This window comes from Petaurus breviceps, unplaced genomic scaffold (assembly GCF_028583685.1).
Source record: "Petaurus breviceps papuanus isolate PSGF00001 unplaced genomic scaffold, PetGlider_PUasm1.0 208, whole genome shotgun sequence".
Lineage (NCBI taxonomy): Eukaryota > Metazoa > Chordata > Mammalia > Diprotodontia > Petauridae > Petaurus > Petaurus breviceps.
Window position 1 is genome coordinate 30,158,115 of NW_027185852.1, and position 11,247 is coordinate 30,169,361.

Genomic DNA, 11,247 nt, shown 5'->3' on the forward strand with positions numbered 1-11,247 from the left:
GACTGGGACTGACCCCTATGCTGACCTCTGGTCTCCCATCTCCAGCTGCCTCTCAGACATCTAGCACTGAACTTCCTGTACCTATCTTCAACCAGACTTGCCCAAAGCAGAAGTCATTAGCTTCCCCCTGAGCTGCCCCCCTACTTCTTCCCTTCCCAGTGACTATAGCAAATGGCACTGTTCTCCATCCCTCAGGCTCACACTCCGCAAGTCATCTGGGACTCCTCCCTCTCGCCCCATGTCCAAGCTGTTGCCCAGGCCTATGCATCTTACCTTTGCATGTCTCTCAAGCACACCTCCTTCTCCCCTGACACTGCCCTCACCCTGGGGCAGGCCTTCCTCACCTCCTGCCTGGATTGTTGCAATGGATGCCAGGGGGTCTGCGTACCCCAAGTCTTTCCCCACTCTAGCCCATTCTCCATCTAGCTACTAAAGTGCAGCTCAGGCCTACATTTCACCCCTCTACTCAGTAAACTCTAGGGGCTCCCTGTGGCCACCAGGATCAAATATAAATCCTGTTTGTCATTTGAGACTCTTCATTTCCTAACCTGTCTCCCCATACACCTTTTCAGTCTTCTTACACCTTACATCCTACACACACACACACACACACACACACACACACACACACTCTCACACACTCACTCACACTCTCACACTCATACACTCATTTTCACATTCTCTGTGATCTGGAGACACTCCCTGGCTTCCTCTGTGTTCCTTGCACAAGACACTTCCCGACTCCAGGCGTTTTCTCTGGCTGAGCCCCCTGCCTGGTGTGTCTCTCTCCTTATCTCTGCCTCCTGGCTTCCTTTAGGTCCACAGGAAGTCCCAGCCCCTTAATGCTGCTGTTCACCCCCTGGTGATTTTCTCTGTTTCTCCTTTGTCAGTCTTGTTTGTATGTAGTTGTTTGCGTATTGTCTTATTGCCTCTCCTTGGATCCCTTGCACCTAGCCCAGAGCTAGACACACAGAAGCTGCTAAGATAGACTTGGGAGCAGCTGGGAGCCACTCAGTGTCCTTGTCAGTCCTGACCCAGTCTTCCCAGGACTGGGAGAGTGCTGGCCATGACACTGGTACTGAGCTAGGAGGCACAGTGCTACAACTTCCTCCATCTCCCTGTCCTTCACATCGGCCCTCTGAGAGTGGCAGGACAGAGATCACCCTGCCACACAGGAATCACGGGGGTAAGCAGAGAGCAGAAGTTCCCACAGAGGGCCAGTGACTCCAGACTCAGGCCATCAACAAGCATCTATTAAACTCCTACTGTGTGCCCAGGCACTATGGATAAAGAGTCATAAATGAACAGGTTCCTGCCCTCAGGAAGCTTCCATCCCATTGAGGGAGATAGCATGTGCATGAATAAGTAGAGGCAAGTTCATGAGGGGATGGGTGAGACTGGCATCTGAGGGGCTGAGGAAGGGCTCCTCATAGAAGGCAGGCGTTTGCAGCAGACTTTGGAAGGAAGCCTGGCTGCAGAGATGAGGGGGGGAGCAGCTGCTGGGTACTGGGTGCTGAGCCCACTTTGGAGACCTGCCTGCCTTCAGCCAGTTGTCTTGAGAAGAAGACCTCAGCTCCCGCCTGGGGCTGCCACCTCCTGTCTCCACCTCTCATGTTTCACTTGCCTGGATTTGAACCTTGCAGTCCCTCCTAGGATCTTGAATTTCTCTGGCACCTTCAGATACAGATTAGCCAGGCTTTGGTCTCCCTCCTCACCACCGCCTCCTTCTGTTAGGCACCTGTGGAGTACAGAGAACGGTGCTTGGCAATGGGAGAGGTTCACAGTTTAGAGAAGACAGGGTCCCTGTCTTTTTGGAGTTCCATCAGGAAATCAGTCAGTCCCCAAGCATTTATTAAGCTCCTACACTAGACACACAAGCAGTAGGCACACATGACTGTATAATCACTTATAGTCTGACAGGAGACAGCTGAGATACAGAAAGGTGCCCGCAGAGGAAGTGCAGCAGGAAGATGTGGGGGTTGGAGGAGTGGGCTCAAGAGTGGCTTGGTGTAAAAGGTAATGGTGTTTAAGCTGAGTCTGAAAGAAAGCCCAGGAATTCCCAGAGAAGAGGAAAGAGGCATTTCAGTCATGGGGGCCATAGCAAATGGGATGAATCGGTTCTAGGCGCCACATGATGATGAAGGGTCTTGGGAGCACACCAAGGGAGGATTAGGGAAGGAATGGGGTATGTCCAACCTGGGAAGGAGAAGATACAGGAGTCAGTGTCTTCAAGTATTAGAAGGGCTGTTGTATGGAAGAGGGCCTAGATTTGGGGTCACAACTAGGTGCAGTGGGGGGAAGGTCCAGGTGGAACAACCTAGGCTTTTGAGGTACAGAAAGCTCTCCTCAGCAGAGTGGCCAGAGTGGGGCAGGCCGTCCGGAAGGCAGGTTCTATCATTCAGTTGTCAAATCAAAGTGGGGACTAATGGCCAGGTCCCAGTGAATGCCACAGTGAATCCTGTGGCAGGGCTTCGGCATACTTGAAATTATAATTAAATATGAGATATGGTCATTGTTTCCAACCTAACAAAAACATGCAGTGAAAAAGTTTGAGGGATTAAACAACTTCATGAGATTTGGTATTTACACTAATCAGGACCTCGCTGTGTCCTTGGTCAGGTGGAGGTGCCTCTTCCCCCTGAGCTGCTGTCATTCTGTGACTGTTTTGTAAAAACTGGCTAAGAATTCTGCTGGCAACAAGGAAGGACCAGAGAGAGTGTTGTAGACATCCAGGATAGCCAGGCAGGCCTGTGGGGGTGCTGCCTCCAGGCTTACTATGGGGCCAAGAGAGAGAGAAGTGATGAGAGATGAGGCTGCAGACAGGTCATGGCTAGCCAGGCTTTGGGAGCCACTGAAGGTTTTGGAGCAAAGGAGAAGTATGGCCAGATCATTCTGGCAGCATGTGAAGGCTGGACTGGAGGAAGCACAGGAGGACAGCCCTCTTCACTATTCCCAGGTGACTAGAGAGGAAGGCATAGGCGTCAGGGATGGGTGGATGGGTGGATGGAAGCCTGGATGGATGGATGGATGGATGGGTGGATGAAAGCCTGGATGGATGGATGGATGGATGGATGGATGGATGGGTGGATGGGTGGATTGAAAGATGTTGATTAGGGGCTTATTATGTAAACAGTAGTACTGTATAAGTGCTAGACATAGAAAGAGAAAAGCTAGATAGCCCCTGCCCTCAAGGAGCTCCCACTTTGATTGGGGGATGTGATGCTCATGGAAAGTTTTAGCTTTAAGTCACATAGAGAGATCCAGTGGTCCTCAAAATGCAGATCGATGTGCTACCCCCTCTTTCTTATAATTCCCACTGACAAGTAAAACATCCTAATTCCTAATGCAGAACTGTTGAGCAGGGCCAGGGACTTTGGGGGGAGAACTTCCTTTTCCTAGTGATCAGGAAGAGAAAGGGAATTCAGCCATGTGGGAGAGGCTGCAAGGGAGGGCTTGGGCAGAAAGTGGCATGGACAGCCGTTGGAAGGCCATGAGGGTACATGGGGCAGCCTGGGGGCCAGTGAGGATGAGCCCCTGACAGAACAGGTGGAACACCCAGCTGGAGAATTCAGGCCAGAGGGCAGGGCTGGAGAAGGGGTAGGGCAGGTCCTCATTGTCTGCATGAAGGTGACAGAGAGGTGAGGCCTGGAGACCCAGCAAGGAAGAGCACTCCTCAGGAGATTTCCACATCGGGGTCCAGGAGGGAGGAAGTGGAGAAGTCACTTTTCATCATCAGCCCTTCTGACTTGACCAGTGAAGGAGGCAGATGCAGCTTTCCCCCTCCCATGCCCCATTAACAAGGCAGCCCCTTTGGGATCTTTTGGAGATGCCTGGGGAGGGGGAGGAGCCAGCAGCTCACCCACCTGGAACAAGCCACCCCCCACTGGCAGGCTGCACCTGGAACAGCTGGAGGTGCTGCAAGTCAGGGCCAAGTCCGGTTGGCAGCTGTCTCTAGTACTCATCTAGGCAGTGGGAGGCCCTCTCTCTGTGCATCTGGGCTCCAGGCTCCCTCCCCTGACTCTCGGCTGAGAGGCCAGTGGCCTTCTTTATCTCCTGGCCACCCTGTTCTTCTCTCTGGTTGGTCACACCCTCCAGGGCCCTTGCTGGACTTCTTTTCATCCCAGACCCAGCTAGCCATCTTTGCCAGCATTGTCTTCAGGCCTCAAAGTCAGGCTTGTCTTGGGACCTCCTTCCTGAGCCCCCAGTGTGATCTCTCCAGTGTTAGGGCCTTAGGCCATCCCCAGGATATGGGTGGTACACTGCCCTTCCATCTCCCAGTCTTCTGCCACCCCTTCTCTCTGCTTTGTTCCCCTTCATCACGTTCCACCTGAAAGTGATCCATGGCCCCGTGGGGCAAACGTGACCTGAGCTCACTCCTAAGGGGACGAGCTTGAGCAGAACTGGTCAGAATCCCTCAGGCCTCTCCCCCAAAGCACCAGTGCTATGATATACATCCTTTCCTGGCTTCCTGGGCAATCTCTGAGGTCCCTCCCACCCACAGCTCCCCACCGTCCTCCCTCTTCTAAAAGTCCAGGACTCAGTCATTCCCAGAGACTCAGTGATGCTTTTGGAGCCACCTTCTTTTCCAGGCTCATTGAGGGGCCAGGAATGTGTTTTGGATAGGAGTAATGAATGTCCCTGGGAGGGGCAGGCATAATGGAAGGGAAAGGATGTTTCTTGAACTGCTCCTACAGCTGTTGATTGAACCCCAATTGAGCTACAAAAGGAATAATAATAGGTTTAGCTCTCAACAAGCCTTTTCCCTTCCTTTTCTAGCCAAGAGAGTGAATGAAGTGATCGTGGGCAGTGACCAGCTCATGGAGATCTGAGGTTGCCAGTATTTACATCTCTCCTTCGAAGTCTCCCAGGACCAGGCAGAGGCCCAGTCTTTGCCAACCACAACCACTTTCCTGTCTGGCTCGATTTGTGTTGATCTCCCAATAAAGATGTGTCTCCAGTGGACTCCACTGACTCCTGGCGCTATCCTGTCCTTAGACACATGACCCTCCACCAGTAGGACTTCACCATGAGGACCACACAGAGGCTGGTGTTGATCAGTGACACAGCCCATCTGTGCTGATCTAAACAGAGGTTCTCCTGCCGCCTGGGCCCTGCTCAGCCCAACCCTCCCAGGACCCAGCAGCTTCCGGCCCCTTTCCTGCCTACTAGCCTAGGACCAAGCACTCCCAGGGATTAGCTCTTAATCCTCCTTCCCTAGCTAAGAGAAACCTCTGACCCTGTGACCTTGGGGTGGGGGCCCCCCAGATCAGTTGTACTGTTCCTACTGGCAACTTGTTGAGCCCCGACTTCTTGAGCCCCATCTCCCCTGAGGCTGCAGTTTAACAATGACTGGCTAAACTGGTTGGGATCCAAGGTCAGGCTCTTGGAGGGCTTGCTGCTAATGGAGCCAAGTTAGAAAGGCCGGCAGGATTTGGCTAGTGCCCTGAAATGCCCAGTTATTCACTAGCCCCATCCCCTGAATCTCACACAAGGCAGGTGGGCGGGGGACCCTGCCCCTCTTTCTCCTTTTCTCCCTTTCTTCCTACACAAGATAGGAGTATGGGGAGGTTTCTTCTCCACTTTTATGACCTGCAGGTGTTTGGTGGGAGATAAAAGTAGTTCCTGGGGTGAGATTTCATAGCCCAGAATTATCAAAGTGAAGGTCTTCCCAGTGGGTGGCAGTAATTAAGAAAAATAATTTTAAATAATAGTTTATACATCACTGCAAAAATCCCAAGGCCTGGGGAGTTAACTCTTGCTAATCCGGCTTGATCTTGACGCTAGTTGTTCCTTCCCTAGAGGAGTGGGAGGAGGAGCTGCCGCCCCACCTGACCTAGAAGGGGCCACCCCTTATTTCCTTCTGTTCTCTCAGTTCCCAGGGGTGACCCTAGCCAGTCAAGGGGGCAGAGTACAACATCTGGGATCTAGAAAGAAGTGTTGGAGGGAGCCTTGTTTCTTCCTGCCTCCTGTGACTGAAGGGGCCTCAGAAGGCATCTTAGCCCAACAGTTAGATTTTACAGATGCAGAAACTGAGGCCCAGAGAGAGAAAGTGGCAGGGACATCCAAGGACAGCTAGCCACACTAGTCAGACCATATTTTCTGCATTTCTGAATTCAGTTCTAGGAGCCATATTTTAGAAGAGGGTGACCAGGTGGAGAAGGATCTCAGGATCCACTGAAGGAACTGAGGCTGTTTAGAGAAGATCAGACTTAAGGGGACATGATGGCTGTCTTCCATCATGGATCCGCTTGGCCCCAGAGGCTAGAACCTGGAGTAGTAGCCTGACTGTCAGGAAGCTTCTAACCAGAGATCTCCCAAAGGAGAAGGGGCTTTCTTGGGAAGGCTGTCAGCACCTCCTCATTGCTGGACAGTAATCCTTGTGGAGATGCTTATCAGGTTGGACTCCATGGTCTCTGGTGTTTTTTGGGTCCTTGAATGTGAAAACACTGACTTGATTCTCCCAATGAGGCCTCCTGAAGGGCCTCTCCCTTCTGTCCCTTGGGCTGTTGTCACTGACCTCAGGTACCTGCCTAAACCCACTCAGCAGGGGCCAGGGATCCTGAGGGCAATGGTCAGGGCCCAGAGGGAATGTTGGCATCAAGCCCCTGAAAAGCTTTTCCCCTCCAAGAGCACTGCTAGTGTGGTCTTTAACATTGGGCAGGTACTCCATAAGTGCCTCTCCTGAGGGGAAGATGTGAATGGGGTGCTGGCAATGCTACTCCATCTCCCCCCCTGCTTTGTCCAGGAGCATTTATTGATCACCTGTCACAGGCACTGGGGCTGCACAGGTGAGAGGGACAAGGACCCCATTATAAGTAACGAAAAGTGAGCAGTTTGCAGTAGATATGAGGGGGAGGTCACTTCTGCCTGGGGAGTGCCTGGAGCTGATCCTGGGAGGACAGGTGTAAAGAAAGGTCAGGGAGATGGGAAAGTCAGGATCAGAGGTCCTTAAGAAGTAGCAAGAGTAAAGCTGGAAGAAGGTGGAAGCTGGATAGTAAAAGGCCAGATTTTTAGAGTGGGTGCTTAAATCAATAGGCACTAGAGAGCCATTGAAGGTTTCTGAGCAGGATAGCGACAAATTCAGACCCTTTAGGAACCTCTCAAAATAGGCCCAGTAAGAGACCATGAGATCAGGGAAGAAGGGATGGATGTAGGAGATGGCAGAGCTCGAGGGTGTAAGACAGCGTTTTTTTCAATTGATTGTGAGGGAAAATTCAGAGATGACTTGGCAGTTCCGGCCAGACAGAAAAACAATCCCTGGCTTTTCTGTGTTGCTTTATCCAAACATGATCTCATTTGACTCTCTCAAAAGGCCCAGGTGGTCGAGGAAAAGGGTGGTGCTTCAACTGGCAGAACCCTGTCAATAAAAGGAGTAGATTGAGGGAAGAAGGTGTGTTTGAGAAATATTGAACTCAAGAGGTCAATCCGAAATCCAGCGAGATATGTCCGCATCAGGTTGAGCAGCCTACAGGCCCCTGTTGTCCTTGGGTCTGCCTGTCAGTCTCCCTAGTCTGGGCTTCAGCTACACAGGACCAGGGCTCAGCAGGCCCCTTGGTCTTAAGGCTCTGGCGATAGGATGGGAGCTCATGGGGGAGGGATTGGAGCCTACCCTGCCCAGAGTCGCCTAGGTCCCTCCCTCCAGGGCTCAGTTCGGCATTCTGGGAGCTGAAAGAGGAAAGCCCTGGGGGCTGCCAGATGGGGCAGTGGCTCAGCTGGGACTGCAGCTGCTTCCCCCTTCTCCAGAATTCTGGCTCGGTTATTAACTTGATAACAGGAAAGATGCTGACTCCACTTGTCCTGCTTCCTCCCAGCCTGGCCGATACCTTTCACCCGCTTGCAGATAGCAAGCATCCTGGGCTAACTTCTCTGGAGAAGGCTCCTTGGGAACAGAACTGTATAGGCTTCTCTGAGCCTGAGAGTGGGGGTGGGAGGGGAAGACTCGTGTATTTCCCCATTCTCTCTCTCCCTCCCCCAGTCGCCAGCCCCGAGGGCCCATGAGCAGCCTGAATTAAAGACTTTGCCCAGGACTGAATGACTGGGGTTTTCACAGCCCTTCCTGGGGTGAGGGGAGGCCAGGGGAGCCCACCAGCTGGGCTATGCAGGCTCCTGTGAAGGGGAGGGAGGGGGAGACCTTTTTCCAAATGGAGAGTGAGTAATTTGCCCCCAGCCCCCCTCCCCAAAGTGGCTGGTGGTGTCTGCCTTAAGCTAGGCCTTTGTGCTCGAGCTAAATGGTTAATTGTGTCTGAGGAAGATGTCCCAGCTCCTCCAGGCAGCCAGACCACCCAGGCAGTGGGTTGGAGAGCATGCCGGCAGCATCCCCGGGTTGTGGGAGTGGCTGGGGCCACAGAGGGAGGGAGGGAAGGGAAAGAGGCTGGGAGGCCCCCACCCCATCGGCCAGCCAGGATGCCTGCCCACACAAGAACCAAGCAGGAAGTACATAAAAAGAAAGCCAAGTCTTGTGGCTGCTATTTGTAGGGGACTTTTCTCTAGCTTCCTCAGCTGGCTTTCTTGGGCTCTTTGATGGGAGTGCTTAGGGCTGGGCCTGACCAGCCTTGGATGAAGGAAAAACCAAAACCAATGAGAAGTCCCTCTAGTCCCTGGCCCCAACAAACAACAAACCCAGTGGCCCCTACTGCCTTCTGAGTGTCCTGGGCAAGCCTTAGGTGCCAGGCCCAGACTGTAGCAGCCTAGCATGAGCCACCCTAAAAAGTTTGCTTTCCTGGAGGGTACATGTCATCCTATACCCCCACCCCAATGACCTCCACTCCCCTACACCATTACCCAGAAGCTGGCCCCCAAAGGGGACCCCACAGTTTTAGAATCCTTGCTGCCTAGAGGCAGGGGAAGGGGGTTGATGTAGGCTAGTTAAGACTGGACCCCTTCCCCCAAAGTGAGAGGAGGTGGGTATAACTAGAAACAGCTAAATGGAGCACTGAGTTCATCCCCCTCATTTCCCTTGGCCCATTATGCCCCAGGGTTTTGGTTAGTTCCCCTTACTCAGTCACTTGTGCAAGTCACTGCCCAGAACCAGACCAAGACCTGACTCCGAGGCTGACCACGAGGTGGGAGTAGGGTTTCTTGGTATTCCCTCTATGAAAGTGTGAGTGAGTGTGCAAGTGAGGGTGTGTAAATGGTTAAGTGTATCTGTTAGTAATAAACCCTGTAGACAGGATGGGGTAGATGTCATTCCAAACCTGACCAGTGTCTGTGTTTGGGCTCAGCTGAAGAAACCAGGAGTCAGCCTCCACAACTCTGGCTTCAACCAAATGGAAGGACACACTCTCCCTCCAACAATTCCTTGATCTTCTGCCTTTACACCTTTGCTCCTGCTGTTCCCCCATGTGGAGCATTCTCCTCTCTTAGCCAGCTATACAGATCTCCCCACCCCTACTCCTGTCATGGGAAAGGTGGAAAGATGGGGGGGGGGGGGGCAGTTTGAAGGTCAAGATCAAGAGCTTAGACTTGATCCTGAAGGCAGTGGGAAGGTCCTAAAGAAGTGAGGAGTGACATGATCAGAGCAGTACATTATGAGTAGAGAACCTAGAGGCCAGTTAGAAGGCTAATGCAATAGTCCAGACATGAATGATGTCAACCTTACAGGGTGTTTGGGAGTAAATATGTTCACATGATAAAGGCAGTTTAAGGTGGCACAGTGGTCAGAAGTCTGGATTTGGAGTCAGGTGAACTTGAATTCAAATTTAACCTTAGACACTTACTAGCTAGCTGTGTGACCCTGGGCAGGTTATATAACCTCTACCTCAGTTTCCTTACCTGTAAAATGGTGGTTACAAATAGCACCTACCTCCCAGGGTTGTTGCGATTACCTTAAATTTCTATATGGGTGCTACTATTATTATTGTTATTATGTAAACAAGTAAATATAGGATAAATAATTTGAGGAAAGAATAGCAGCATCTGGGGGAATCCTTAAAGGCTTCATGTAAGAAGGTGCCTGAACTCAGCTTTGAAGGAAGCCAAGGATTCTCAGAGAAGGAAATGAGGATGGGGAGAATCCCAGACATGGGGGAGACTTTGCTCAAAGCCACAGGGGCAAGGGTTCTTTGTCAAGTCGGGCTACAAAGTAGAGGGCATATGCAATGAGCCTGGAAAGATTGGCTGGGACCAGCCCTCCAAGGGCTTTAAATAGCACAGTGGATTCTAAGTTTTTTGTTTTGTTTTGTTTAGTTTTTCTGGAGGCAATAGGGCAAAGGCTTTTTGAGCTGGGAAGATGAAGTCGAGGGTCTCCCCAGCAAAGTGATCCCTTATTCATTCAATAACATTCCAAGCGTCTGGTATGCCTAGGGCTCTGTGGGGACCAGAGGTGGATGAAATAGCGGGTCCCTGCCCTACAGAATTTACCTGCAAGTCTCATAGTAAGTAGTCCCCTCCTTCCAGACAGCAATGTCAATGAAAAGCAGAAGAAAAAAATGAAAGCAAACGCGGGGTGACTAAAAGTGGCCACAAAGAAAAGATGAGAAAAAGCACCTCATGGGTTCCTCGCAAAAAATGGGGGGCTACGGATGGGGAGCACCACGTTTACTATCCGACCTGATTAGTTGGTTAGTTTAACTGAACTCATTGGATTAACTGTTATAAGGTGGGACTGGAAGAGAGATAATGAAAAGAATTAAAAATGGGTGGCCAGGTGCCGCATTTAAAAGAGAGCACCGGCCCTGGAGTCAGGAGGACCTGAGTTCAAATCCAGCCTCAGACACGTAACACAAAACTAGCCGTGTGACCTTGGGCAAGTCAACCCAAATTGCCCTATCTTCCCCGCTCCAAAAAGAAAGAAAAAAGAAAAACAAGATCAGCGCAAATATTGCTTTGTAAAGAATTTTTTTTTTTTAAAAGAGCGTTTGTTTTGTGGAATTGAATTGAGATGCAGTTAGTGGAATGGCAATGAATGGAGGCCCTGAGCCAATCAGAGACCGGACTGCTGGGGGGAGCTGTCCTCGGTACCGCCTCCCGGGTCTCTCGGGCCCCCTCGGCTTAATCCAGGCTGAGTCTGGGAGCACCTGGATGGGGCGGGGGCAGGGAGAGAGGGAGGGGGATCCCGGAGGAAGGGGGGGAAACGGGGGAGGGGCTCTACCTCCGCCGCCGCCTGGGTGGTCCCGGCCCCGCCCCGCCCCCCGCGGCGCCGTCGCCTAGCAGCGGGCGAGGCCCGACAGCCAATGGGATCGCGACCCTCCCCCGGGTCCGCCTCCTCCCCTCCCTTTTCTGGGACCGCGACTGCTGCGGGCCGAGCAG

General features: G+C 52.1%; 1 protein-coding gene across 1 annotated transcript in view; it reads left to right on the forward strand.

Moving 5' to 3' along the window:
- Positions 1-4,962, forward strand: part of LOC138165408 (translation initiation factor eIF2B subunit gamma-like) — a 91,020-nt gene extending 86,058 nt beyond the window's left edge. The window contains exon 12 of the mRNA XM_069093736.1: positions 4,777-4,962. Within this exon, the coding sequence (XP_068949837.1) occupies positions 4,777-4,829 (53 nt within the window). The 3' untranslated portion in view covers positions 4,830-4,962. The remainder of the gene's footprint in view (positions 1-4,776) is intronic.
- Positions 4,963-11,247: the final 6,285 nt, after the last annotated feature.